The 27322-nt window shown below is 41.2% G+C and overlaps 2 protein-coding genes and 1 long non-coding RNA gene across 10 annotated transcripts in view; 1 reads left to right on the top strand and 2 right to left on the bottom strand.

The window, feature by feature from the left end:
* LOC123723962 (uncharacterized) overlaps positions 1 to 1536 on the bottom strand; it is a 49271-nt gene extending 47735 nt beyond the window's left edge. For both annotated transcript variants that reach the window (XM_045717444.1, XM_045717445.1), the window contains exon 1: positions 1415 to 1536. The gene's annotated coding sequence lies outside the window, so the exon portion shown is untranslated. The remainder of the gene's footprint in view (positions 1 to 1414) is intronic.
* LOC123742514 (uncharacterized) overlaps positions 1 to 2578 on the top strand; it is a 47782-nt gene extending 45204 nt beyond the window's left edge. The window contains exons 2-4 of the long non-coding RNA XR_006769699.1: positions 2124 to 2171; positions 2288 to 2383; positions 2528 to 2578. This is a non-coding gene — a long non-coding RNA (uncharacterized lncRNA). The remainder of the gene's footprint in view (positions 1 to 2123; positions 2172 to 2287; positions 2384 to 2527) is intronic.
* LOC106604032 (uncharacterized protein PB18E9.04c) lies at positions 241 to 24554 on the bottom strand. 7 transcript variants are annotated; one of them, XR_006769698.1, is made up of 14 exons: positions 24297 to 24554; positions 17772 to 17955; positions 16625 to 16762; positions 16197 to 16335; positions 12427 to 12601; positions 12048 to 12189; positions 8094 to 8240; positions 2920 to 2975; positions 2738 to 2759; positions 2150 to 2270; positions 1930 to 2080; positions 1758 to 1840; positions 1335 to 1682; positions 241 to 1296 (listed from the first exon to the last, which is right to left on the bottom strand). XR_006769698.1 is itself a non-coding variant. In XM_045717448.1 (13 exons), exons 3-13 carry the CDS (start codon positions 16627 to 16629, stop codon positions 1602 to 1604), a joined length of 1122 nt encoding a protein of 373 aa, XP_045573404.1. In that variant the 5' UTR covers positions 16630 to 16762; positions 17772 to 17955; positions 24297 to 24554; the 3' UTR covers positions 241 to 1601. The 7 variants fall into 7 exon arrangements, 5 of the variants coding, with proteins under 5 accessions (XP_045573404.1, XP_045573406.1, XP_045573402.1 ...); XM_045717448.1 differs by having other exon boundaries at positions 241 to 1682; XR_006769697.1 differs by lacking the exons at positions 241 to 1296; positions 1335 to 1682; positions 1758 to 1840 and having other exon boundaries at positions 2053 to 2080; positions 2150 to 2759; positions 24297 to 24553.
* Between the last annotated feature and the right edge of the window lie 2768 nt (positions 24555 to 27322).

Below are 27322 nucleotides of genomic sequence, written 5' to 3'. Positions count from 1 at the left end.
ACCTTAGGACACTATGAGTGGACACTCTCTCCTGGGTTGGTTTAGCCCAGAATCACCCCTCATATGACTCCTACCAATGCACTCAGTACCTTTAGTTGGGTCTCAGGTTCCTTCATACCAGCAATTCAGGTTCCCGATGGACAAATTAACCAGATGCTATAAATCCTCAATGAATCCAGTGTGTTTCAGAAACCAGGAGTAAAACGACATGCACTCCTATGACTCTTTGATGACACCGAGTTTCAGAACAATAAAACAAGTTTATTCAAAATTCCAGAAACAGGCATTAAAAAAAACTATCAAAAATCAATATCACCAATCGATGATAAACAAAAATGTACCTTGGATTAAATTGAGAGATGCCTTCAGCGCCCTTAACTAAACCCTTATCTAAACCCTTATTAGGGTTTACCAATATAATATATATATATATATATTTTGACTATTACAATTTCATGAGAAGCACAGTATTTAATAACAAGAAAAACGGGTTCTTACCTTCTACAATTTATAAAGAGCTTTTTGTCTCCCCCTTCAGGATGCTCAGTCCCTCAGTTGGTGTCTAAAAAACTAACAGCTACTAGAACACTCCTATCAATGAGGTAACCTTTAGGGTTCCTCCTAGAATGTACTAGAACACTCCTATCAGTGAGGTAACCTTTAGGGTTCCTCCTAGAATGTACTAGAACACTCCTATCAATGAGGTAACCTTCAGGGTTCCTCCTAGAATGTACTAGAACACTCCTATCAATGAGGTAACCTTAAGGGTTTGTACTAGAATACTCCTATCAATGAGGTAACCTTTAGGGTTCCTCCTAGAATGTACTAGAACACTTTCAGAATAAAAAAACAAGTATATTAAAAATCTAAATGAATCTGTTCTTCTATTTAGTCAATGTCAATTCTCCATCAGTGTTCATTCTTCTTTATGCTCCATGTGTGAGTGAAAGTGAAACTTCTTCCTGAGTGTGTGTGTGTGGGTGGAACCTGTGTCCTTTGTCACTAAAATGTCACAGAAAACTGAGCCTCAACCAACTATTCTTGACACAGGAAAGAACCTCAGTCTACCTCTGTACATTACCAAACAGGAAAGAACCTCAGTCTACCTCTGTACATTACCAAACAGGAAAGAACCTCAGTCTACCTCTGTACATTACCAAACAGGAAAGAACCTCAGTCTACCTCTGTACATTACCAAACAGGAAAGAACCTCAGTCTACCTCTGTACATTACCAAACAGGAAAGAACCTCAGTCTACCTCTGTACATTACCAAACAGGAAAGAACCTCAGTCTACCTCTGTACATTACCAAACAGGAAAGAACCTCAGTCTACCTCTGTACATTACCAATCATATTTATGTTGCATTTCTTCTTGTGGACATAAATCATTTACGTTTTAGTCCTTCAACTTACATCCAGAAAGACGTAGTGTCAGTTCATTCAACTAATCTTGGCGACCCACAGGAGATTATTACAAATCAACTGTATTCTGTCATTATAAGGAACCACTCCTTCTTCAAAATAACTATCTGCAGAATCAGAACCAGGAAGAAAAGACAAGTAGAAGTGAAGAAAGTCGAGCTGATTTCCTGTTCCTCCCTCAGGGACTGATGTCATGAGTGGCTAACAGGCGTAGCGTGAAGTCCCCTGGCAGCCCTAGTCTGATCAGTTCCTCACGGAGCTGGAAACAGAACACACACAGTGATTATCAGGTAGAGCTGAGGAGAAACCTGTCTGATCTGACAGTGACACTGACCTGCTGAAACACCACGTTTCTGATGTAATTATCCGTCAGTGGGATCAGAGAGGACACTTTTATCCTCAGTACTACAACGTATCCTGTGGAAACACAGTTAGTCCACATTATTACAACACACATACACAAATATTTTTTACAAAATTTGAACAAAAGTTAATTTTGTACTTACTAGGCCCACTGTTCTTTGTTGTACTGTCCACAATATGGGTTGTGAGATCGGTGGTTGGGTTTGTACTAAAAGTTGGGGATGCTGTGGTTGCGTATGTACTGAAATTTGTGGGCGTGGTTGGAAGTTCAGGTGCAATCTGTGAGGTCGTGAGATTAATTATCAGAGGAAGAGAGGTTGTTGGCTCCTCTGTGGAGGTTATTGGCTCCTCTGTGGTTGTGAGGTTTATTGTCAGAGGAGGAGAGGTTGTTGGTTCCTCTGTGGTTGTGAGGTTTATTGTCAGAGGAGGGGAGGTTGTTGGCTCCTCTGTGGTTGTGAGGTTTATTGTCAGAGGAGGAGAGGTTGTAGGTTCTCTGTGGAGGTTATTGGTTCCTCTGTGGTTGTGAGGTTTATTGTCAGAGGAGGGGAGGTTATTGGCTCCTCTGTGGTCGTGAGGTTTATTGTCAGAGGAGGGGAGGTTATTGGTTCCTCTGTGGTTGTGAGGTTTATTGTCAGAGGAGGGGAGGTTGTTGGTTCCTCTGTGGTTGTGAGGTTTATTGTCAGAGGAAGAGAGGTTATTGGCTCCTCTGTGGTTGTGAGGTTTATTGTCAGAGGAGGGGAGGTTGTTGGTTCCTCTGTGGAGGTTATTGGCTCTGTGGTCGTGAGGTTTATTGTCAGAGGAGGGGAGGTTATTGGCTCTGTGGTCGTGAGGTTTATTGTCAGAGGAGGAGAGGTTATTGGCTCCTCTGTGGTTGTGAGGTTTAATGTCGGAGGAGGAGAGGTTGTTGGTTCCTCTGTGGTTGTGAGGTTTATTGTCAGAGGAGGGGAGGTTATTGGCTCTGTGGTTCTGATGGCTGTAGCACAAAGGACAGACAAACAAATAGACAGACAGTCAGAGATGTGTTGATTGGTTGAATGAGTGGTAATTATCTCAAACATGAATTTCAACTGGAATCTGTAAGTAACAGTGAGAAGGGGATCATTAACCTCTTCCTGTAGTGAAACTGTACCCACCGCTTGTGTTTCCAACCCTGACGATCACACAGCGCAGCTCAGAGTGATACTTGGAACTGAGAAGATCAACAGAACAACTGTTACATCGTTCAGATCTTTGTTAACCTGTTATGGCTAGGGGGCAGTATTTTCACGGCTGGATAAAAAACGTACCCGATTTAATCTGGTTACCACTCCTACCCAGTAACTAGAATATGCATATACTTATTACATATGGATAGAAAACACCCTAAAGTTTCTAAAACTGTTTGAATGGTGTCTGTGAGTATAACAGAACTCATTTGGCAGGCAAAAACCTGACAAGGTTTCAGGCAGGAAGTGGCCTGTCTGACAAGGTGTCGTTCTTCTTGTCTCTGTTTATTGAAGAGTGAGGATCTTAGCTGTCCCGTGACACTTCCTACGGCTGCCATAGGGTCTCAGAAGGCGGTAAAAAGCTGAATCGTGGCTTTGCAGTCTCTGGCTGAAACAAAGTAAGCGCGTTTGGGTAGTGGCTGGTTACAGTACTGTGAGACTCAGGCTCGTGCCCGCGTCGACCGAAAGCTTTGTTTACTTTCCTCTGTTTAGCTAAATGGACATTCCCGGTCGGAATATTATCGCTTTTTACGAGAAAAATGGCATAAAAATTGATTTTAAACAGCGGTTGACATGCTTCGAAGTACGGTAATGGAATATTTAGATTTTTTTGTCACGAATTGCACCATGCGCACGACCCTGATTTACCATTTCAGATAGTGTCTGGGACGCACGAACAAAACGCCGCTATTCGGATATAACGATGGATTATTTTGGACCAAACCAACATTTGTTATTGAAGTAGCAGTCCTGGGAGTGCATTCTGACGAAGACAACAAAAGGTAATCAAACTTTTATAATAGTAAACCTGATATTGGTGAGTGCTAAACTTGCCGGGTGTCTAAATAGCTAGCCCGTGATGCCTGGGCTATGTACTTAGAATATTGCAAAATGTGCTTTCACCAAAAAGCTATTTTAAAATAGGACATATCGAGTGCATAGAGGAGTTCTGTATCTATAATTCTTAAAATAATTGTTATGCTTTTTGTGAACGTTTATCGTGAGTAATTTAGTAAATTCTTAGTGAATTCGCCGGAAGTTTAATGTAAAAAGCTGTTTTTTGATATAAATATGAACTTGATTGAACAAAACATGCATGTATTGTATAACATAATGTCCTAGGGTTGTCATCTGATGAAGATCAAAGGTTAGTGCTGCATTTAGCTGTCTTCTGGGTTTTTGTGACATTATATGCTAGCTTGAAAAATGGGTGTCTGATTATTTCTGGCTTGGTACTCTGCTGACATAATCTAATGTTTTGCTTTCGTTGTAAAGCCTTTTTGAAATCGGACAGTGTGGTTAGATAAAGGAGAGTCTTATCTTTAAAATGCTGTAAAATAGTCATATGTTTGAAAAATTGAAGTTTTTGTATTTTTTAAGGAATTTGTAATTCGCGCCACGCCTATCATTGGATATTGGAGCAGGTGTTCCGCTAGCGGAACGTCTAGATGTAAGAGGTTATTAAACAGCACTTATTAAAACATTACAAAACCAAACCAACCACATACCATTGGTTTAAAACCTGTTGGGGCTAGGGGGCAGTATTTGCACGGCCGGATAAAAAACGTATCCGATTTAATCTGGTTACTACTCCTGCCCAGTAACTAGAATATGCATATAATTAGTAGATTTGGATAGAAAACTCTAAAGTTTCTAAAATTGTTTGAATGGTGTCTGTGAGTATAACAGAACTCATATGGCAGGCAAAAACCTGAGAAGATTCCATGCAGGAAGTGGAAATCTGATTTGTGGAATCACCTTCAACACTTTGCCTATGAAACACACCGTGAGTTAGGATTCATTGAGCACTTCCTAAGGCTTCCACTAGATGTCAACACTCTTTACAAAGTGGTTTGAGTCTTCTCCGGTAAAAAGTGACCGAACGAGAGGCCTGGAAAGTTGGTCATAGAGGGAGGGCCATTACTACTATGACGCGGGCGCCCGTGGGTACCCTCTCGTTCCGAAACGTTTAGTAAGACAATGCAATCGTCCGCCTTGAATATTGTTGAAGCTCTGATTGAAAAAGACCCTAAAGATTTATGTTATACAACGTTTGACATGTTTGAACGAATGTAAATAGATATTTTTTGCATATTTGTGATGACAAGTCCCGCACGCCTCGTACATTTTGAGTAGCCTTCGGAACGCGCTAACAAGAAGGAGCTGTTAGGACATAAATTATTAACTTTTTCGAACAAAACTACATTGTTGTGTACCTGGGATTCCTGGAAGTGCCTTCTGATGAAGATAATCAAAGGTAAGGGAATATTTACAATAGTATATTTGATTTTAGATGACTCCAAGATGGCGCTAACCTGTATCGCCTAGCACCTCGTTTATTGCAAAGTGTGATTTCCCAATAAAGTTATTTTTAAATCTGGCAATGCGGTTGCATTCACGAGATGTTAATCTATAATTCTTTGAATGACAATATTATATTCGACCAATGTTTTCGAATAGTAATTTTGTAAATTGTAGCGCTGATTCACCGGAAGCATTTGAGGGAAAATATTTTCTGAACATCACGCGCCGATGTAAAATGCTGTTTTTATATATAAATATGAACTTTATCGAACAAAAAATGCATGTATTGTGTAACATGATGTCCTAGGAGTGTCATCTGATGAAGATTGTCAAATGTTTGTGCTGCATTTAGCTGTGTTTTGGGTATTTGTGATGCATGCTAGTTGCTTTGAAAATGGCAGTGTGATTATTTTTGGCAGGGTACTCTCCTAACATAATCTAATGTTTTGCTTTTGCTGTAAAGCCTTTTTGAAATCGGACAACATGGTTCGATTCAGGAGAGGTGTATCTATAAAATGGTGTAAAATAGTCATATGTTTTAGAAATTGAAGTTATAGCATTTATGAGGTATTTGTATTTCGCGCGACGCGATTCCACTGGCTGTTGACTAGGGTGGGACGCAAACGTCCCGGGTTCCCAGACAGGTTAATGAAACACGTCAAAGCCAAACAAACCATATACCATTGAAGGGAAATGCAGGTTAAAACCTAGTCAGTTGCACAACTGAATGCATTCAACTAAAATGTGTCTGAATGTACATTTAACTGATTGTCTTGATAGTAGACTACAGAAAGGATGGATAATACTAGTTAGTTAATCAGGTTAGTCATGCTAGTTAGTTAATCAGGTTAGTCATGCTAGTTATTTCATCAGGTTAGTCATGCTAGTTAATTCATCAGGTTAATCATGCTAGTTAATTCATCAGGTTAGTCATGCTAGTTAATTCATCAGGTTAGCCATGCTAGTTCATTAATCAGGTTAGTCATGCTAGTTAATTCATCAGGTTAGTCATGCTAGTTAATGAATCAGGTTAGCCATGCTAGTTAATGAATCAGGTTAGCCATGCTAGTTAATTAATCAGGTTAGTCATGCTAGTTAATTAATCAGGTTAGCCATGCTAGTTAATTAATCAGGTTAGCCATGCTAGTTAATTAATCAGGTTAGCCATGCTAGTTAATTAATCAGGTTAGCCATGCTAGTTCATTAATCAGGTTAGCCATGCTAGTTAATTAATCAGGTTAGCCATGCTAGTTAGTTAATCAGGTTAGTCATGCTAGTTAAAACCTGTTGGGGCTACAGGTTAGCAATGAACCCCGAGTCGGGATTGCTAACAAGGCGGAAGTTCAAAACATCAAAAATCTAATAATTTCAATTTCTCAAACAATCAACTATTTTACACAATTTAAAAGATAAACATCTCCTTAATCTAACCACATTGTTCGATTTTCAGAGGCTTTACGGCAAAAGCATAAAGTTAGATTATGTTAGGACAGTACATAGCCACAAAAGTACAAACATCCATTTTCAATTCAAGGTCAGGCGTCACCAAAAGCAGAAACCAGCTAGAATTATGTACTAACCTTTGTCAATCTCCATCAGATGACACTCCTAGGACATTATGTTATACAATACATGCATTTTTTGTTCCATCAAGTTCATATTTATATCCAAAAACAGCATTTTACAGTAGCGTGAAATTCAGATTTTTTCTTCTCTGAAATGCTTCCGTGAACATAACAAAATTACTATTCGAAAACATTGGTAAATTGTAATATTGTCATTCAAAGAATAATATATTATCATCTCGTAATTGCTACCGAATGGCCAGATCTCAAAATAACTTTACTGGGAAATCACATTTTGCAATAAACGGGGTGTTATGCTAAGAACAATAAGCTATGCTATACAGTTAGCATCATCTAAAATCGATAATAACATTGTAAATATCCCCTTACCTTTGATTATCTCCATCAGAAGACTGGCATCCCAAGTCCGGAAGGCATCCCAGGTCCGGAACAAATGTGGTTTCTTTTGACAAAGTTCATAATTTATGTCCAAATAACACCAAGTACTTAGCGTTCATTATGCTCCCACAAAACGTGGTGGGGGGAGTGTAAAATCACGCCGAAAAGCTAAAAAAACCTAGTAAATAATCTATTTATGTTCGTTCAAACATGTCAAATGTTGTTTAGCATTAATCTTTTGGTCCATTTTTAACGTTAAACATCAGTAATATTTTCACACAACCTATCCTATGTCTAGATAAACAATGATGACAAACTCACGCTTCTCAGATTTATGCGCAGGCGCAAAAAAATGAAGTGATGACATGTCAACTTCCTTGGATTCTAATTTGCTCTCTGTTTATCATAGACGCTTCAAACAACTTTATAAAGATCGTTGACATCTAGTGGAAGCCGTAGGTGTTGCGAAATGAATCCTTTCTCACTATGGTATCTATAAAACAATGACACTAAATAGTACAGTCACAAAATTCACTTTTTTTTTGATCTATTTTTCACAGGTTTTTGTCTGCAATATGAGTTTTGTTATACTTACAGACACCATTCAAACTGTTTTAGAAAATTCAGAGTGTTTTCTATCCGAATGTGTTAATAATATGCATATCCTAGCTTCTGAGTTGGTGTAGGAGGCAGTTAAAAATGGGCACATATTTTTTTCAAAATGTCTCAATACTGCCCCCGAGCCCCAACAGGTTTTAATGTTATGCCTTTATTTAATCTGGTTAGTCATTATGTTGTGCTATAAGTTTCCAGTTGAAGTGGCTGCAGACTGACCTGTTGTTCACTCCCTGAGCGATGAAGCACACAGGATAGTACCCTCCCTCCTCAACCTCAGTGGGCGTCCATCTTAGAAGGTACTCTCCTGGATCAGTGGTGTTCTTTGTGATACCGGAAGGTCCACTCACCAACAGCTCTGCAACCCTTAAACACACAGGGAGAAAACAAATACAGTAATTTTTTTTTTTCATTATGAACCCCATTAGCTGTTGCTGAAGCAGCAGCTACTCTTCCTGGGGTCACACAAAACATGACATTATACGTAACATTAATAGACAAGAAAAGCTCAAGGACAGAACTGCATCACTTCAAAATCGGAATAAAATAATACAAAATCTCCTTTCTTGAAATGGAATGTGTTAAATGTTGTAGCTAAAAATGTCTTGAATAAAGCTGACATGATTATCCCTATATATTGACTGTATATTTGTTTTAATTTAAAAAATATATATATTTCACCTTTATTTAACTCTTACATCTAGACGTTCCGCTAGCAGAACACCTGCTCCAATATCCAATGATGGGCGTGGCGCGAAATACAAATTCCTCTAAAATCCGAAAATTTCAATTTTTCAAACATATGACTATTTTACAGCATTTTAAAGACAAGACTCTCGTTAACCTAACCACACTGTCTGATTTCAAAAAGGCTTTACAGCGAAAGCAAAACATTAGATTATGTCAGCAGAGTACCCAGCCAGAAATAATCAGACTACCCATTTTTCAAGCTAGCATATAATGTCACAAAAAACAAAACCACAGCTAAATGCAGCACTAACCTTTGATGATCTTCATCAGATGACAACCCTAGGACATTATGTTATACAATGCATGCATGTTTTGTTCAATCAAGTTCATATTTATATCAAAAACCAGCTTTTTTACATTAGCATGTGACGTTCAGAACTAGCATACCCCCCGCAAACCACCGGTGAATTTACTAAATTACTCACGATAAACGTTCACAAAAAACATAACAATTATTTTAAGAATTATAGATACAGAACTCCTCTATGCACTCGATATGTCCGATTTTAAAATAGCTTTTCGGTGAAAGCACATTTTACAATATTCTCAGTAGATAGCCCAGCCATCACGGCTAGCTATTTAGACACCGACCAAGTTTAGCCCTGACCAAAGTCAGATTTACTATTACAAAAGTTTCATTACCTTTGTTGTCTTCGTCAGAATGCACTCCCAGGACTGCTACTTCAATAACAAATGTTGGTTTGGTCCAAAATAATCCATCGTTATATCCAAATAGCAGCGTTTTGTTCGTGCGTTCCAGACACTATCCGAATGGTAAATAAGGGTCGCGCGCATGGCGCATTTCGTGACAAAAGATTTCTAAATATTTCATTACCGTACTTCGAAGCATGTCAACCGCTGTTTAAAATCAATTTTTATGCCATTTTTCTCGTTAAAAAGCAATAATATTCCGACCGGGAATCTGAGTTTCGGTAAATAGAGGGAAAAACAGAAAGACGGGGGCGGCCAGTGCACGAGCCTAAGCCCACTGTCCCCTGATCGGCCACTTGACAAACGCGATAATGTGTTTCAGCCAGGGCTTTGAATTACGTCATTCAGCTTTTTCCCGGGCTCTGAGAGCCCATTGGAGCCGTGGGAAGTGTCACGTAAGAGCAGAGATCCTTTGTAATGGATAGAGATGATAAAGAAGGCCAAGAAATGGTCAGACAGGGTACTTCCTGTACAGAATCTTCTCAGGTTTTGGCCTGCCATATGAGTTCTGTTCAATTCAAACAGTTTTAGAAACTTTAGGGTGTTTTCTTTCCAAAGCCAATAATTATATGCATATTCTAGTTACTGGGCAGGAGTAGTAACCAGATTAAATCGGGTACGTTTTTTATCCGGCCGTGTCAATACTGCCCCCTAGCCCTAACAGGTTAAATCGGGTACGTTTTTTTATCCAGCCGTGAAAATACTGCCCCCTAGCCATAACAGGTTAACCAGGTAGGCAAGTTGAGAACAAGTTCTCATTTACAATTGCGACCTGGCCAAGATAAAGCAAAGCAGTTCGACAACATACAACAACACAGAGTTACACATGGAATAAAACAAACATACAGTCAATAATGCAGTAGAAAAATAAGTCTATATACAATGTGAGCAAATGAGGTGAGATAAGGCAAAAAGGCCATGGTGGCAAAGTAAAACACTGGAATGGTAGATTTGTAGTAGAAGAAAGTGCAAAGTAGAAATAGAAATAATGGGGTGCAAAGGAGCAAAATAAATAAATACAGTAGGGGAAGAGGTAGTTGTTTGGGCTAAATTATAGATAGGCTATGTACAGGTGCAGTGATCTGTGAGCTGCTCTGACAGCTGGTGCTTAAAGCTAGTGAGGGAGATAAGTGTTTCCAGTTTCAGAGATTTTTGTAGTTCGTTCCAGTCATTGGCAGCAGAGAACTGGAAGGAGAGACGGCCAAAGGAGGAATTGGCTTTGGGGGTGACCAGAGAGATATACCTGCTGGAGTGCGTGCTACAGGTGGGTGCTGCTATGGTGACCAGTGAGTGGAGATAAGGGGGGATTTTACCTAGCAGGGTCTTGTAGATGACATGGAGCCAGTGGGTTTGGCGATGAGTATGAAGCGAAAGCCAGCCAACGAGAGCGTAGAGGTCGCAGTGGTGGGTAGTATATGGGGCTTTGGTGACAAAACGGATGGCACTGTGATAGACTGCATCCAGTTTGTTGAGTAGGGTATTGGAGGCTATTTTGTAAATGACATCGCCGAAGTCGAGGATCGGTAGGATGGTCAGTTTTACGAGGGTATGCTTTGTTGCGAAATAGGAAGCCAATTCTAGATTTAACTTTGGATTGGAGATGTTTGATGTGAGTCTGGAAGGAGAGTTTACAGTCTAACCAGAAACCTAGGTATTTGTAGTTGTCCACATATTCTAAGTCAGAACCGTCCAGAGTAGTGATGCTGGACAGGCGGGCAGGTGCAGGCAGCGATCGGTTGAAGAGCATGCATTTAGTTTTACTTGTATTTAAGAGCAGTTGGAGACCACGGAAGGAGAGTTGTATGGCACTGAAGCTCGTCTGGAGGTTAGTTAACCTCTCTGGGCCAGTGGGACATATATGTTTGCTTTTGAATATGGCGGTGTGATTATTTTTGTCTATGTACTCTCCTAACATAATCGAATGTTTTGCTTTCGCTGTAAAGCCTTTTTGAAATCGGACAATGTGGTTAGATTAACGAGAAGTGTATCTTTAAAATGGTGTAAAATAGTCATATGTTTGAGAAAGTTAAATTATGACATTATGTTGTTTTTGAATTTTCCGCCCTGATATTTCACTGGCTGTGTCCCGCAGGCTAGCGTCCCACCTAGCCCATAGAAGTTTTAACACGGTGTCCAAAGAAGGGTCAGAAGTATACAGAATGGTGTCGTCTGCGTAGAGTTGTATCAGAGACTCACCAGCAGCAAGAGCGACATCATTGATGTATACAGAGAAAAGAGTTGGCCCAAGAATTGAACCCTGTGGCACCCCCATAGAGACTGCCAGAGGTCCGGACAACAGGCCCTCCGATTTGACACACTGAACTTTATCAGAGAAGTAGTTGGTGAACCATACGTATATATATATATAAATAACAAAGCTGACATGATTATCCCTATATTTACATGCCAGATCAGGAACCATATCAGTTTATGTATTGACTGTACATGCCAGATCAGGAACCATATCAGTTGATGTATTGACTGTATAGTTGTATTTGTGTTTATTATGGATCCCCATTAGATACTGCCTAGGCTTCACAGTCCCGCTGTTCCATAAGATGTATTTGTATCTGTTTTTTAAATCTGTTTCTACAGCTTGCAAGGGAGGAGCGAAAACCTGCTGACACACCGGTTCGTCTAACTATTGCGTTTAAAACCCCTGATTTAGTCTATACCTATCTGCTATGTGTTTCCACGTTTCCTTTCTCTTACGTGGAGTTGGTAGCCTGTGCTCTGACAGTGATTTCCAGGGGTTGGTCTGCAGAGGCGTTCAGCAGTGCACCCTGGGCTGGTGTTGGAGACAGGAACATGGGTAGGTACAGCCCCTCCATACAGGATGTCACCGGGGGGTCCACTGAGAGACAAACCATGGAGTTGAGATACAACACATAGCGTCATGTTTTTCAGTATAAATCATTACCACAACCCCTCTACTATGCTACAGGTTTGGAAACTCTGCATAAAATGTAATGACAATCTAATTCACTACTTCTACTGGAAACAAGCCACAGGCATCATCTTATTCTCTACAGAGAAACATCTTATTAGAAAGTAGATATTAAGATAAACTATATTGATAATATATATGTACCTCTCACTACAAACTGAACAGGTAGTTTGCAGAGTGTATCGTTTGAGGTCCTGTTAGATTGAGATCCATCAGTATAGGAGAGAGAGATGGACTGAGTAGGGAAATCCTCCATCGTTAACTGAACTGCATATGTTCCAGTGGTATTACTGTTGCCCCAAAATGACAAGGTGCAGTTCTGAGGGAGACAAGGTAAAAACAAGATTAAACAGGCAATCTGTTATTGCTACGTACATTTTTGACCTTTAAACGAATTATATAAACCCATATATTCTTGAAGGATATAACTTGTCTATGCCTTATGAAATGTACAAGAAAGTCACTAGGTAATCCAAGGCTCTCCTATCAGAATGGAAGCCTTCTGCTAACTGGCTCTCCTATCAGGTTGGGAGCCTGCTGCTAACTGGCTCTCCTATCAGGTTGGGAGCCTGCTGCTAACTGGCTCTCCTATCAGGTTGGGAGCCTGCTGCTAACTGGCTCTCCTATCAGGTTGGGAGCCTGCTGCTAACTGGCTCTCCTATCAGGTTGGGAGCCTGCTGCTAACTGGCTCTCCTATCACGTTGGGAGCCTGATGCTAACTGGCTCTCCTATCAGAATGGGAGCCTGATGCTAACTGGCTCTCCTATCACGTTGGGAGCCTGCTGCTAACTGGCTCTCCTATCAGAATGGGAGCCTGCTGCTAGTAATGCTGAAGTAGCTAGCTAACCTTTGATGCATCTGAAATAAAGTGGTTTCATCTATAAACAAATTTAAACCCATTACGGAAAAAAACACTTGCATTACACATTACTTTATAATAACATGTGAAAACATAACGTAATAACATGAAAACATAGCAACATGAAAACATAACATAATAACATGTTATTATGTTTTCACGTTATTATGTTCTCACGTGAAAACATAACATGAAAACATAATAACATGTGAAAACATAATAACTGTAACGGCAGTCGTTCGGAAAAAAGGACCAAGGCGCAGCGGGTTGCATGTTCATCATATTTAATAACTAAAGTGAACACGAGGAAAAAACAATAAACAAACTCACGACAGGAACAGAGTAGCAGGCTAAACAAAAGCAGTGCTAACATACAACTACCCACAAATGACAAACCAAACACACACCTACTTATAGGACTCCCAATCAAAGGCAACTAGACAACACCTGCCTTCAATTGAGAGTCCATACCCCAATTAACTAAGTATAGAAATAGAACGGATAGAATAAACATAGAAATATAAACATAGAACTGATTAAACAAACACCCGACTAAATAAATCACCACCCCGAACCACATAAACAAAATACCCTCTGCCACGTCCTGACCAAACTACAATAACAAATAACCGTTATACTAGTCAGGACGTGACAATAACATGAAAACATAATAACATGTGAAAACATAATAACATGTGAAAACATAATAACATGTGAAAACATAATAACATGTGAAAACATAATAACATGTGAAAACATAATAACATGTGAAAACATAATAACATGTGAAAACATAATAACATGTGAAAACATAATAACATGTGAAAACAGAAAACTACACTTATAAAAAACAGGGTTAAGGTTAAAGTCCAGTATGCAGCTGTATGAGAAATGAAAAACAATTGGCCGTATATCTAGTGACTGTTTCTTTATTATGAAGACGTCTCTGATTAACATCAATAACAGCATTATTAACATGGGACGGTTGAGCTAACGTAGGCTAACGCGATTAGCATGAGGTTGTAAGTAACAAGAACAATTCCCAGGACATAGACATATCTGATATGGGCAGAAAGCTTAAATTCTTGTTAATCTAACTGCCCTGTCCAATTTACATTAGCTATTAGTTGTTATTATTACAAGTTTCCCTGCATTAAAGTCCCCGGCCACTAGGAACGCCACCTCTGGATGAGGGTTTTCCTGTTTGCTTATGGCGGTATACAGCTCATTGAGTGCAGTCTTAGTGCCAGCATCGGTCTGTGTTGGTAAGTAGACAGCTACGATAAATACAGACGAAAACTCTCTAGGTAGATAGTGTGGTCTACAGCTTATCATGAGATACTCTACCTCAGGCGAGCAAAACCTTGAGACTTCCTTAGATATTGTTCACCAGCTGTTGTTTACAAATATACATCGACCGCCACCCCTTGTCTTACCAGAGGCTGCTGTTCTGTCCTGCCGATACAGTGTATAACCTGCCAGCTGTGTTATTAATATCGTTGTTCAGCCACGACTCGGTGAAACATAAGATAATACAGTTTTTAAGTCCCGTTGCCAAGTCTAGGTCCAAAAGGCTTCTTAACAGCTTCTACCCCCCAAGCCATAAGACTCCTGAACAGCTAATCAAATGTCTACCCAGACAATTTGCATTGCCCCCTCCCCCCTTTACGCTGCTGCTACTCTCTGTTTATTATCTATGGTCACTTTAACTCTACCTACATGTACATATTACCTCAATGTCACAGGAAGGCCAAAAAGATCATCAAGGACAACAACCACCCGAGCCACTGCCTGTTCACCCGCTATCATCCAGAAGGCGAGGTCAGTACAGGTGCATCAAAGCTGGGACCGAGAGACTGAAAAACAGCTTCTATCTCAAGGCCATCAGACTGTTAAACGGCCATCACTAGCACATTAGAGGCTGCTGCCAACATACAGACTCAAATCACTGTCCACTTTAATAATGCTTACATATTTTGCATTACTCATCTCATATGTATATACTGTATCCTATTCTAGTGTATCTTCGTCTATGCCGCTCTGACATCGCTCGTCCAAATATTTATACTGTATATTCTTATTTCCATTCCTTTACTTTAGAGTGTGTGTATTGTTAGATATTACTTGTTAGATATTACTTGTTAGATATTACTGCACTGTTGGAGCTAGAAACACAAGCATTTCACTACACCTGCAATAACATCTGCTAAACACGTGTATTTGACCAATAAAATTTGATTTTGATTGGATCAACCTGGAACGTTACAGCAATCACATGACTGTCATTCAACCATCCACAACAACTCATCAACTAACAATATACTGTATAACACAACACCTCATCAACTAACAATATACTGTATAACACAACACCTCATCAACTAACAATATACTGTAGAACACAACACCTCATCAACTAACAATATACTGTATAACACAACACCTCATCAACTAACAATATACTGTAGAACACAACACCTCATCAACTAACAATATACTGTAGAACACAACACCTCATCAACTAACAATATACTGTAGAACACAACACCTCATCAACTAACAATATACTGTAGAACACAACACCTCATCAACTAACACTATACTGTAGAACAACAACTCATCAACTAACAATATACTGTAGAACACAACACCTCATCAACTAACAATATACTGTATAACAACACCTCATCAACTAACAATATACTGTAGAACAACACCTCATCAACTAACAATATACTGTAGAACACTTAACACTAGACGTGCCGATACAGTCATTTTGACTGCATATACATTTAAATGTGAAAGTCATGCCCCAATCCATCCTTGACTTTTCCTAAATAAGTATATTTAACACACATATGCTGTTAGAATATCACAAACAGCTTTAGGAAGACAATTGTTATTTATTCATTTTGAGCAAATTTTGAGTAACCTGCTTTGGCCAGCTGGTTGGTGCCTTGGCATGTTAAATGACAGTGACCTGCTTTGGACAGCTCGTTGCTGCCTTCATCATCATAGTCCATCGTTGTCTGTGTTGTTCTACTTGGATACTAACCTCTCGTAGAGTGAAGTCATTAGGAAGGTCACTTGATGTGTAACACTCATCCGTTGGTACTGCATATCTGCATCTGACCATATCCCCATCTGGATCAAACAGCAACAGGTTGAAATCTCTTTGACAATTAGCAGGGACACTGAGAGAGAGAGAGAGAGAGAGAGAGAGAGAGAGAGAGAGAGAGAGAGAGAGAGACAGAGAGAGAGAGAGAGAGAGAGAGAGAGAGAGAGAGAGAGAGAGAGAGAGAGAGAGACAGAGACACAGAGACACAGAGAGAGAGAGAGAGAGAGAGAGAGAGAGAGAGAGAGAGAGAGAGATTATTGCAGTGTTTCAGACCTGTTTTCTATTGACTGAATAAAACACACAGATTGATAAAATCTCTTGTTCATTGACCTAATCACTTTATACTGATAAGTAGGAGAATTTACCGCATCAGAGGTATGACAGTGGTCTGTGGAGATTGGTTGACTGTCCCCGTGTCAGACCTGACCCCAAGATCCACATAGGGCCACAGCCTCCAAACAACAACAGAATTATCATTGTCTATCCATAAACTTCTATTCAATCTGTAATGATTTAGAGACAAAGGTGAAAGGTGAGTCCACATCCTAAACACTGTTGTTGTTATGGTGTTCATCATGTACAGTACTGTGTGTATTAACTAATGTGTGTTTTCTCCTTCCTGTTGTAATGGGGCATGTTGGACATGTTCTCTATAACTACTTTGGTAACCAGGATGCAATAACTTATCTGTTCCCTGTTAATACAAATCAGGTTCATAATGATACTGGTAATGGATGGAAGATCCATGGAAGATTATATCCTGCCTGTTTGGCCCTGTCCGGGGGTATCATCGGATGGGGCCACAGTGTCTTCTGATCCCTCCTGTCTCAGCCTCCAGTATTTATGCTGCAGTAGTTTATGTGTCGGGGGGCTAGGGTCAGTCTGTTACATCTGGAGTATTTCTCTTGTCTTATCCGGTGTCCTGTGTGAATTTAAATATGCTCTCTCTAATTCTCTCTTTCTCTCTTTCTGTCTTTCTCTCGGAGGACCTGAGCCCTAGGACCATGCCTCAGGACTACCTGGTATGATGACTCCTTGCTGTCCCCAGTCCACCTGGCCGTGCTGCTGCTCCAGTTTCAACTGTTCTGCCTGCGGCTATGGAACCCTGACCTGTTCACCGGACGTGCTTGTTGCACCCTCGACAACTACTATGATTATTATTATTTGACCATGCTGGTCATTTATGAACATTTTAACATTTTAACATTTTGACCATGTTCTGTTATAATATCCACCCTGCACAGCCAGAAGAGGACTGGCCACCCCTCATAGCCTGGTTCCTCTCTAGGTTTCTTCCTAGGTTTTTGGCCTTTCTAGGGAGTTTTTCCTAGGGAGTTTTTCCTAGCCACCGTGCTTCTTTCACATGCTTTGCTTGCTGTTTGGGGTTTTAGGCTGGGTTTCTGTACAGCACTTTGAGAATATCAGCTGATGTACGAAGGGCTATATAAAAATAAATTTGATTTTTTTTTGATTTTGAAGATTTGAATAGAAAAGAAAAAATGAAACACTCACCGCAGAGAAAGGCGACTGTGTTACTGGATAAGTCAACATTAAAGACTCCTTCTGACTGACACCAGTCCCCAGACATCTCCTGGTCCACTGTCTGACCCTCTATCATAACCTCATTCCCACAGTCCTCACTGGTACACAACCATGTACCACAACGTGTAAAGGCTGTCTTGTAAAGAACGTCCACCTGCAACGTCACACTTCATAAAACCACCACTTCAGACACATTTCTAGACTGCTGTCTTTAACAAGTGTGGAACAAAGACAAATGTTCTCTTTGGTAAGGAGGGTAAGAGAACCAGGAGGAGCAAGGCATTCTTCATATAGCTAAATGCCTTTATCATTATGGTACGTTCAATAGTACAGAACATTCTAAACTCTGATTCATTTCATCCTTTGTCAGGGATTACAATGATACAACAAGCCTTCTGTAGAGAACAAACCTTGTTCCAACAAAGCCTGATTGAAGAGGGACTGGTTAGGCACAACATAATCATTTGTGGACAACGCTTAGTTATCAACAATAGATAATATTAATTCAAACAACACTTAGTTATCAACAACAGGCAAAATCAATTTCAAATTGTGAAATAGATATACAATTTTTATTTTTTTATTTAGGTAGAAAAGTCTAGGGGCTAGGGGGCAGTATTGATAATTTTGAAAAAAATATGTGCCCATGTTTAACTGCCTCCTACACCAACTCAGAAGCTAGGATATGCATATTATTAACAGATTTGGATAGAAAACACTCTGAATTTTCTAAAACTGTTTGAATGGTGTCTGTAAGTATAAAAAAACTCATATGGCAGGCAAAAACCTGAGAAAAATGCAACCAGGAAATGAGAATTTTGTGGCTGTACTATATTCGATCACACAGTGACAAAGGATTCATTTCGCACTTCCTACGGCTTCCACTAGATGTCAACGATCTTTATAAAGTTGTTTGAAGCGTCAATGATGAACAGAGACCGGATGACAATGAAGAGAAGTTGACGTCCCTGGGACGTCGTCACTTCATTATTGCGCGCACCTGCGCATGCATGTGAGGCGAGACATTTATCAAAAACGGTTTTCAAGACACAGGAGACACAGGAGAGGTCGGGTTGAAACATTACTGATGTTTCACGTTAAAAATTGCCCTAAAGATTGATGCTAAACAACGTTTGACATGTTTGAACGAACGTAAAATTCTGCCACTGTAAAATGCTGTTTTTGGATATAAATATGAACTTGATGGAACAAAAATGCATGTATTGTATAACATAATGTCCTAGGAGTGTCATCTGAGGAAGATTGTCAAAGGTTAGTGCATAATTTTAGCTGGTTTTCTGCTTTTGGTGACGCCTGTCCTTGAATTGAAAATGGATGTTTGTACTTTTTGGGCTATGTACTGTCCTAACGTAATCTAACTTCATGCTTTCGGCGTAAAGCCTCTTTGAAAATCGAACAATGTGGTTCGATTAAGGAGATGTTTATCTTTTAAATGGTGTAAAATAGTTGATTGTTTGAGAAATTGAAATTATTAGATTTTTGATGTTTTGAATTTCCCGCCTTGCTAGCAATCCCAACTGGGGGATTAAGGCTACCCCCTAGCCCCAACAGGTTATTAATTAAGGACAAAGTCCTATTTTCAATGACAGCCTAGGAACAGTGGGTTAACTGCCTTGTTCACGGGCAGAACGACAGATTTTTACCTTGTCAGCTCGGGGATTGTATTGTATCGATTGTATTGGGGTGGCAGGTAGCCTAGTGGTTAGAGTGTTAGACTAGTAACCAAATGGTTGCAAGATCAAATCCCAGAGCCGCCAAGATAAAAAACTGTTGTTCTGCCCCTGAACAAGGCAGTTAACCCACTGTTCCTAGGCTGTCATTGTAAATAAGAATATGCTCTTAACTGACTTGCCTAGTTAAAATTTCCAAGCTGATTGAAGTCATGAGGATGGAAACTGGACCAATCAGGAACACTCATAACCTCTTGGTGAACCATTCAGTTGTGTCTTTAGAATAATGTCTTTTGTAATTGATTCTCTGTATTTTCAAGTGTTGTGGTGGCCGCATCATGTTATGGGTATGCTTGTCACCGGCAGGAACTGGGGAGTTTGTCAGGATCAAAATAAATATGAAGAAGGAAAGTTAGATGGAAATACCTCAATCTTCTGAAAATCTAACCCTGGGAAAGTTTTATGTTCAGCGAGACATTTACACATAATAAAAACACACCAGAATGGTTTTACTGAGCTTGAGCACTTTGTGTTACCCTAAAATTTGTGCCAAGTTGGTAGAATCTTGGTAGAAAAAATGTATAACTGTAAACAGAGCTTCCACCAAGTATTATCTCAAGGGTTTTATTTTACTAGACAGTTAATAACAAATTCTTATTGACGATGACGGCCTAGGAACAGTGGAATAACCGCATTGTTCAGGGGTAGAACGACAGATTTTTATCTTGTCAGTTCAGGAATTCGATCTAGCAACCTTTCGGTTACTGGCCCAAAGCTCTAACCACAAGGCTACCTACCCCCCTACACTCTAACCACTAGGCTACCTACCCCCCTACACTCTAACCACTAGGCTACCTACCCCCCTACACTCTAACCACTAGGCTACCTACCCCCCTACACTCTAACCACTAGGCTACCTATCCCTCTACACTCTAACCACTAGACTACCTGCCCCTCTACACTCTAACCACTAGGCTACCTGCCGCACCCCCCCCCTACACTCTAACCACTAGGCTACCTGCCGCCCCCCCCCCTACACTCTAACCACAAGGCTACCTACCGCCCCTACACTCTAACCACTAGGCTACCTTCCCCCTACACTCTAACCACTAGGCTACCTGCCCCCCCCTACACTCTAACCACTAGACTACCTGCCCCTCTACACTCTAACCACTAGACTACCTGCCCCCCCCTACACTCTAATCACTAGGCTACCTACCCCCCCTACACTCTAACCACTAGGCTACCTGCCACCACTACACTCTAACCACTAGGCTACCTACCGCCCCTACACTCTAACCACTAGGCTACCTGCCGCCCCTGCACTCTAACCACTAGGCTACCTGCCGCCCCTACACTCTAACCACTAGGCTACCTACACCCCCTACACTCTAACCACTAGGCTACCTACCCCTCTACACTCTAACCACTAGGCTACCTACCCCTCTACACTCTAACCACTAGGCTACCTGCCGCCCCCCCCTACACTCTAACCACTAGGCTACCTACACCCCCTACACTCTAACCACTAGGCTACCTACCCCTCTACACTCTAACCACTAGGCTACCTTCCCCCCTACACTCTAACCACTAGGCTACCTGCCCCCCCTACACTCTAACCACTAGGCTACCTGCCGCCCCTACACTCTAACCACTAGGCTACCTGCCCCCCCTACACTCTAACCACTAGGCTACCTGCCACCCCTACACTCTAACCACTAGGCTACCTACCCCCCTACACTCTAACCACTAGGCTACCTGCCCTCTCCCCTACACTCTAACCTCAAGGCTACCTGCCGCCCCTACACTCTAACCACTAGGCTACCTGCCCCCCCACACTCTAACCACTAGGCTACCTACCCACCCTACACTCTAACCACTAGTCTACCTGCCGCCCCTACACTCTAACCACTAGACTACCTACCCCCCTACACTCTAACCACTAGGCTACCTGCCGCCTCTACACTCTAACCACTAGGCTACCTGCCCCCCTACATTCTAACCACGAGGCTACCTGCCGCCCCTACACTCTAACCACTAGGCTACCTACCCACCCTACACTCTAACCACTAGTCTACCTGCCGCCCCTACACTCTAACCACTAGACTACCTACCCCCCTACACTCTAACCACGAGGCTACCTGCCGCCTCTACACTCTAACCACTAGACTACCTACCCCCCTACACTCTAACCACTAGGCTACCTGCCGCCTCTACACTCTAACCACTAGGCTACCTGCCCCCCCTACATTCTAACCACGAGGATACCTGCCGCCCCCCAGGGTGTGAAGACATGGTTTTTGTATTAATGTGGAACATTTTCAAAAATGTTCTATCACTTTGAAAATGTGGAGTAAGTTTTATAGATCCGTAGGGGTGGATGGGGGGGGGGGGGGCATTGTATACTGAGAAGACTTGAATAGGAGTGGGTATAAGCAGTGAATAGGAGTGGGTATACGTAGTCGAATAGGGTAGGATTTAAGCAGTGAATAGGAGTGGGTGTACGTAGTGAATAGGAGCGGGTATAAGCTGTGAATAGGAGTGGGCATAGGTAGTGAATAGGAGTCGGTATAAGTAGTAAATAGGGGTGGGTATAAGTAGTGAATAGGAGTGGGTATAAGTAGTGAATAGGAGTGGGTATATGTAGTGAATAGGAGTGGGTATAAGTGGTGAATAGGAGTGGGTATAAGTAGTGAATAGGAGTGGGTATATGTAGTGAATAGGAGTGGGTATAAGTAGTGAATAGGAGTGGGTATAAGTAGTGAATAGGAGTGGGTATAAGTAGTGAATAGGAGTGGGTATAAGTAGTGAATAGGAGTGGGTATATGTAGTGAATAGGAGTGGGTATAAGTAGTGAATAGGAGTGGCTATACGTAGTGAATAGGAGTGGGTATACAAAGTGAATAGGAGTGGGTATATGTAGTGAGAAAAGGAGAGCCATACATGACAATAAACACTAGAGGGCAGCAAACATGCACCACAGACCACAGGGAAACATTGTGCGTTCCATTTCTACCAGTAGAGTCCATTTTACAAGCCTCTTTAGCTAAGAATAGGTTAGCAAAACCCCCAGTAATTTTCAAATGTCATTTTGGAAATCTATGGAAACATTGGTAATTTATATATGTTTTCAGATTTGTTTTTCATATTCTTTATATCTATTTCCATGTTTACCATAACTTTCTAATAGATAGACCATGTGGTTAGAAAATAGCCCAATTAATTAAAAAACATCTAATCAACAATGACATATTTACCAATTAACTCTGCAACACTACCAACTATTGATTTTTGTCATAACTGCGACTGGCGCCAGTTTGGCCCAAAAACATTTACATCAAACATCAACCAAGACAGAGACAGCAGGAGCGGTAGAGATACTCTCAATGATCGGCTATGAAAAGCCAACTGACATTTACTCCTGAGGTGCTGACCTGTTGCACCCTCTACAACCACTGTGATTATTATTATTTGACCCTGCTGGTCATTTCTGAACATTTGAACATCTTGGCCATGTTCTGTTATAATCTCCACCCGGCACAGCCAGAAGGGGACTGGCCAACCCTCATAGCCTGGTTCCTCTCTAGGTTTCTTCCTAGGTTCTGGCCTTTCTAGGGAGTTTTTCCTAGCCACCGTGCTTCTACACCTGCAATGCTTGCTGCTTGGGGTTTTAGGCTGGGTTTCTGTACAGCACTTTGAGATATCAGCTGATGTAAGAAGGGCTATATAAATACATTTGATTTGATATATTGAGACATTTTGAATATTGAAATATACAGGATTTTCCATGGTGAAACACTCAGCAACAATATTCACTAAATTTATGGGTTATATTTAGAATAGTCACGTTCTGACCAGTAAAAGGGGTTATTTGTTATTGTAGTTTGGTCAGGGTGTGCCAGGGGGTGTTTGGTTTGTGTGTTTCGGGGTTTTTGGTTTATGTTCTATATTTTCTATTTCTATGTGTTTATCTAGTTTTTATATTTCTATGTTTGGGTTTTGGGAACGACCTCCAGTTAGAGGCAGCTGGTTGTCGTTGCCTCTAATTGGAGGCCATATTTAAGTGGGTTTGTTTTCTCTTGTGTTTTGTGGGTGGTTGTTCCTACTATAGTCTGGCACCTTACTGGGCTGTTATCGTTGTTAGTTTGTTTAAGTGTGTTTACCTTCAATAAATCGAAAATGAGCAATATACCCGCTGCATATTGGTCCGATGATTTCTCCTCTTCAGATGACGAAGATTGTGACAAGGATAATGTTTTACTGCTTTGTTTTATAGATTTGTAATAGGATTTCAAAAAATTATTTTATATATTTCACGTTAGGAAAACTCCTTGAATGTTTTCGAAATGCTGGTAGTTTACTGGTAAATGTTGGTAGTTTACTGGTACATTCTGATAGTTTACTGGTACATTCTGTTAGTTTACTGGTACATTTAGAAAGTTACTAGTAATATTCCAACCCTATGAAGAATGTATTTTTCAAGATGACAACAAGAACAAATTATAATTTCTCTCAGTTGAAGAAAACACTTAAAGCTGCAATATGTAGAAATGTGAGTTATAGATCTGTCTTTTTGTGTCTTTTACTTTCAGTTTTGTATAACAGCTTCAAAAAGCTGAAAATACTATATTGTTGGTTATTGAAAATATATTTCACAGCAGTTTAGATCTACGCTATACAAGCTTGTTTTGTCACAAACTGAAATTAGACAAACTATTACAATTGTAGCAACCAGGAAATGACAGAGTGATTTCTGCATATTGCATCTTTAATAGGAAGCATCATCATTGTGCTTTGGTCTCACCCCGTAGGTCCCGTCTGGGTTGGTCCCTATGAAGATGAAGGTCATGGTTCCTCCTAAGGAGCGGGGGGCCCAGGAGCAGGAGACCATCAGCAGCAGTACTAGTAGGGAGGACTGGGAGGGAGACATGGTGTCTGTCTGTCTGTCTGTCTGTCTGTCTGTCTGTCTGAGTACTGACTCTGCTTTATAGACACACGTACAGTAGAGGCACATGCGCACATTAACCTGCAAGCACACTGAACTACACACAAACACACACACACACACACACACACACACACACACACATATATGCACACACACACACACACACACATTAACCTGCAAGAATACAGAAGAATTCTGAACTCCCCCCCACACACACACACATTTACAGAAGCATCTCCCACACACACACACACACACACACACACACACACACACACACACACACACACACACACACACACACACACACACACACACACACACACACACACACACACACACACACACACATTTACAGAAGCATGTCCCACACTCAGAAGCACACACACACACACAAACACATATTTACGGAAGCATCTCCCACTGCGCGTTAAGCACACAAACCTGTTTTAATCACCATGCATGACTGACTATGGAATCCCGGACTGGTAAAGATTGTTGTTTGTGACTTGAAAAGTGAGATGATGAGTCAGATTGAGGGCAGGAGTCCAGAACAGACTTGAAGGCATCCTGGCAGCCCACTGGGCACATCGGTTGAATCATCGTTGTTTCCACATTGGTTCAATGATACGACTTTGAATTGATGTCTCTGACAGTACCAGACAGTAACAGACAGCAGCAGACAGCAGCAGACAGTAGCAGACAGTAACAGACAGCAGGAGACAGCAACAGACAGCAACAGACAGCAGCAGACAGTAGCAGACAGTAACAGACAGTAACAGACGGTAACAGACAGTAGCAGACAGCAACAGACAGTAACAGACAGCAGCAGACAGCAGCAGACAGCAGCAGACAGTAACAGACAGTAACAGACAGTAACAGACAGTAACAGACCATAGCAGGCAGTAAAAGACAATAACAGACAGTAGCAGACAGTAACAGACAGTAACACACCATAACAGACAGTAGCAGACAGTAACAGACCATAGCAGACAGTAACAGACAGTAACAGACAGTAACAGACAGCAGCAGACAGTAGCAGACAGCAGCAGACAGCAGCAGACAGTAACAGACAGCAGCAGACAGCAGCAGACAGCAGCAGACAGCAGCAGACAGTAACAGACAGCAGCAGACAGCAGCAGACAGCAACAGACAGTAGCAGACAGTAAGACAGTAACAGACAGTAACAGACCATAGCAGGCAGTAAAAGACAATAACAGACAGTAGCAGACAGTAACAGACAGTAACACACCATAACAGACAGTAGCAGACAGTAGCAGACAGTAACAGACAGTAACAGACAGTAACAGACAGTAACAGACAGTAGCAGACAGTAACACACCATAACAGACAGCAGCAGACATTAGCAGACGGTAGCAGACGGTAACAGAGAGTAGCAGACAGTAGCAGACAGCAGCAGACAGCAGCAGACAGCAGCAGACAGCAGCAGACAGCAGCAGACAGCAGCAGACAGTAACAGACAGCAGCAGACAGCAGCAGACAGCAGCAGACCAGCAGACATTAGCAGACGGTAGCAGACGGTAACAGAGAGTAGCAGACAGTAGCAGACAGCAGCAACAGCAACAGACAGCAGCAGACAGCAGCAGACAGTAACAGACAGTACCAGACAGTAACAGACAGTAGCAGACAGCAGCAGACAGTACCAGACAGTAACAGATAGCAGCAGACAGTAACAGACAGTAACAGAGAGTAGCAGACAGTAGCAGACAGTAGCCGACAATAACAGACAGTAGCAGACCATAGCAGGCAGTAAAAGACAATAACAGACAGTAGCAGACCGTAACAGACAGTAACAGAGAGTAGCAGACAGTAGCAGACAGTAGCAGACAGTAACAGACAGTAACAGACAGTAGCAGACAGTAGCAGACAGTAACAGGCAGTAGCAGACAGAAGCAGACACTAACAGACAGTAGCAGACAGTAACAGACAGCAGCAGACAGTAACAGACAGCAGCAGACAGCAGCAGACAGCAGCAGACAGTTGCAGACAGTAGCAGACAGTAACAGACAGTAACAGACAGTAACAGACAGCAGCAGACAGCAACAGACAGTAACAGACAGTAGCAGACAGCAACAGACCATAGCAGACAGTAACAGACAGTAACAGACAGCAACAGACAGCAACCGACAGCAACAGACAGCAACAGACAGCAGCAGACGGTAACAGACGGTAACAGACGGTAACCGACGGTAACAGACGGTAACAGACGGTAACAGACGGTAACAGACAGTAACAGACCGTAGCCGATAGTAACAGACAGCAGCAGACAGTAACAGACAGTAGCATTAAAGGTCTTACGCTGACCACAGATTTCGTTTACAGCAGTCAGTGTGGTTAGATTAAGGAGAGTCTTGTCTTTAAATAGCTGTAAAGTAGTCATATGTTTGAGAAATTGAAGTAATAGTATTTCAAACGATTCAAAAATCGCGCCACTGAATTCAGGTGGCTGTTACGTAGGTGGGACGAATTCGTCCCGCCTTGCCCATAGAGGTTAATCTAACCACACTGTCCGATTTCAAAAAGGCTTGACAACGAAAGCAAAACATTAGATTATGTCAGCAGAGTACCCAGCCAGAAATAATCAGACACCCATTTTTCAAGCTAGCATATAATGTCACATAAACCCAAACCACAGCTAAATGCAGCACTAACCTTTGATGATCTTCATCAGATGACAATCCTAGGACATTATGTTATACAATACATGCATGTTATGTTCAATCAAGTTCATATTTATATCAAAAACCAGCTTTTTACATTAGCATGTGACTAGCATGTGACTAGCATTCCCACCGAACACTTCCGGTGAATTTACTAAATTACTCACGATAAACGTTCACAAAAAACATAACAATTATTTT

Source organism: Salmo salar, chromosome ssa04 (genome assembly GCF_905237065.1).
Source record: "Salmo salar chromosome ssa04, Ssal_v3.1, whole genome shotgun sequence".
In the NCBI taxonomy this organism is placed as follows: domain Eukaryota; kingdom Metazoa; phylum Chordata; class Actinopteri; order Salmoniformes; family Salmonidae; genus Salmo; species Salmo salar.
This window is presented reverse-complemented; position numbering and strand designations above follow the sequence as displayed.

Bases quoted from the DNA above. Each gene is read 5' to 3' on its own strand.
- LOC106604032 (XM_045717446.1), bottom strand. The intron at 12,602-16,196 runs GTTAGTATCCAA...TGTCTCCCTCAG, and splicing joins ATGACTTCACTCTACGAGAG to AACTGCACCTTGTCATTTTG. The intron at 12,190-12,426 runs GTACATATATAT...TTTGTCTCTCAG, and splicing joins TGTTCAGTTTGTAGTGAGAG to TGGACCCCCCGGTGACATCC.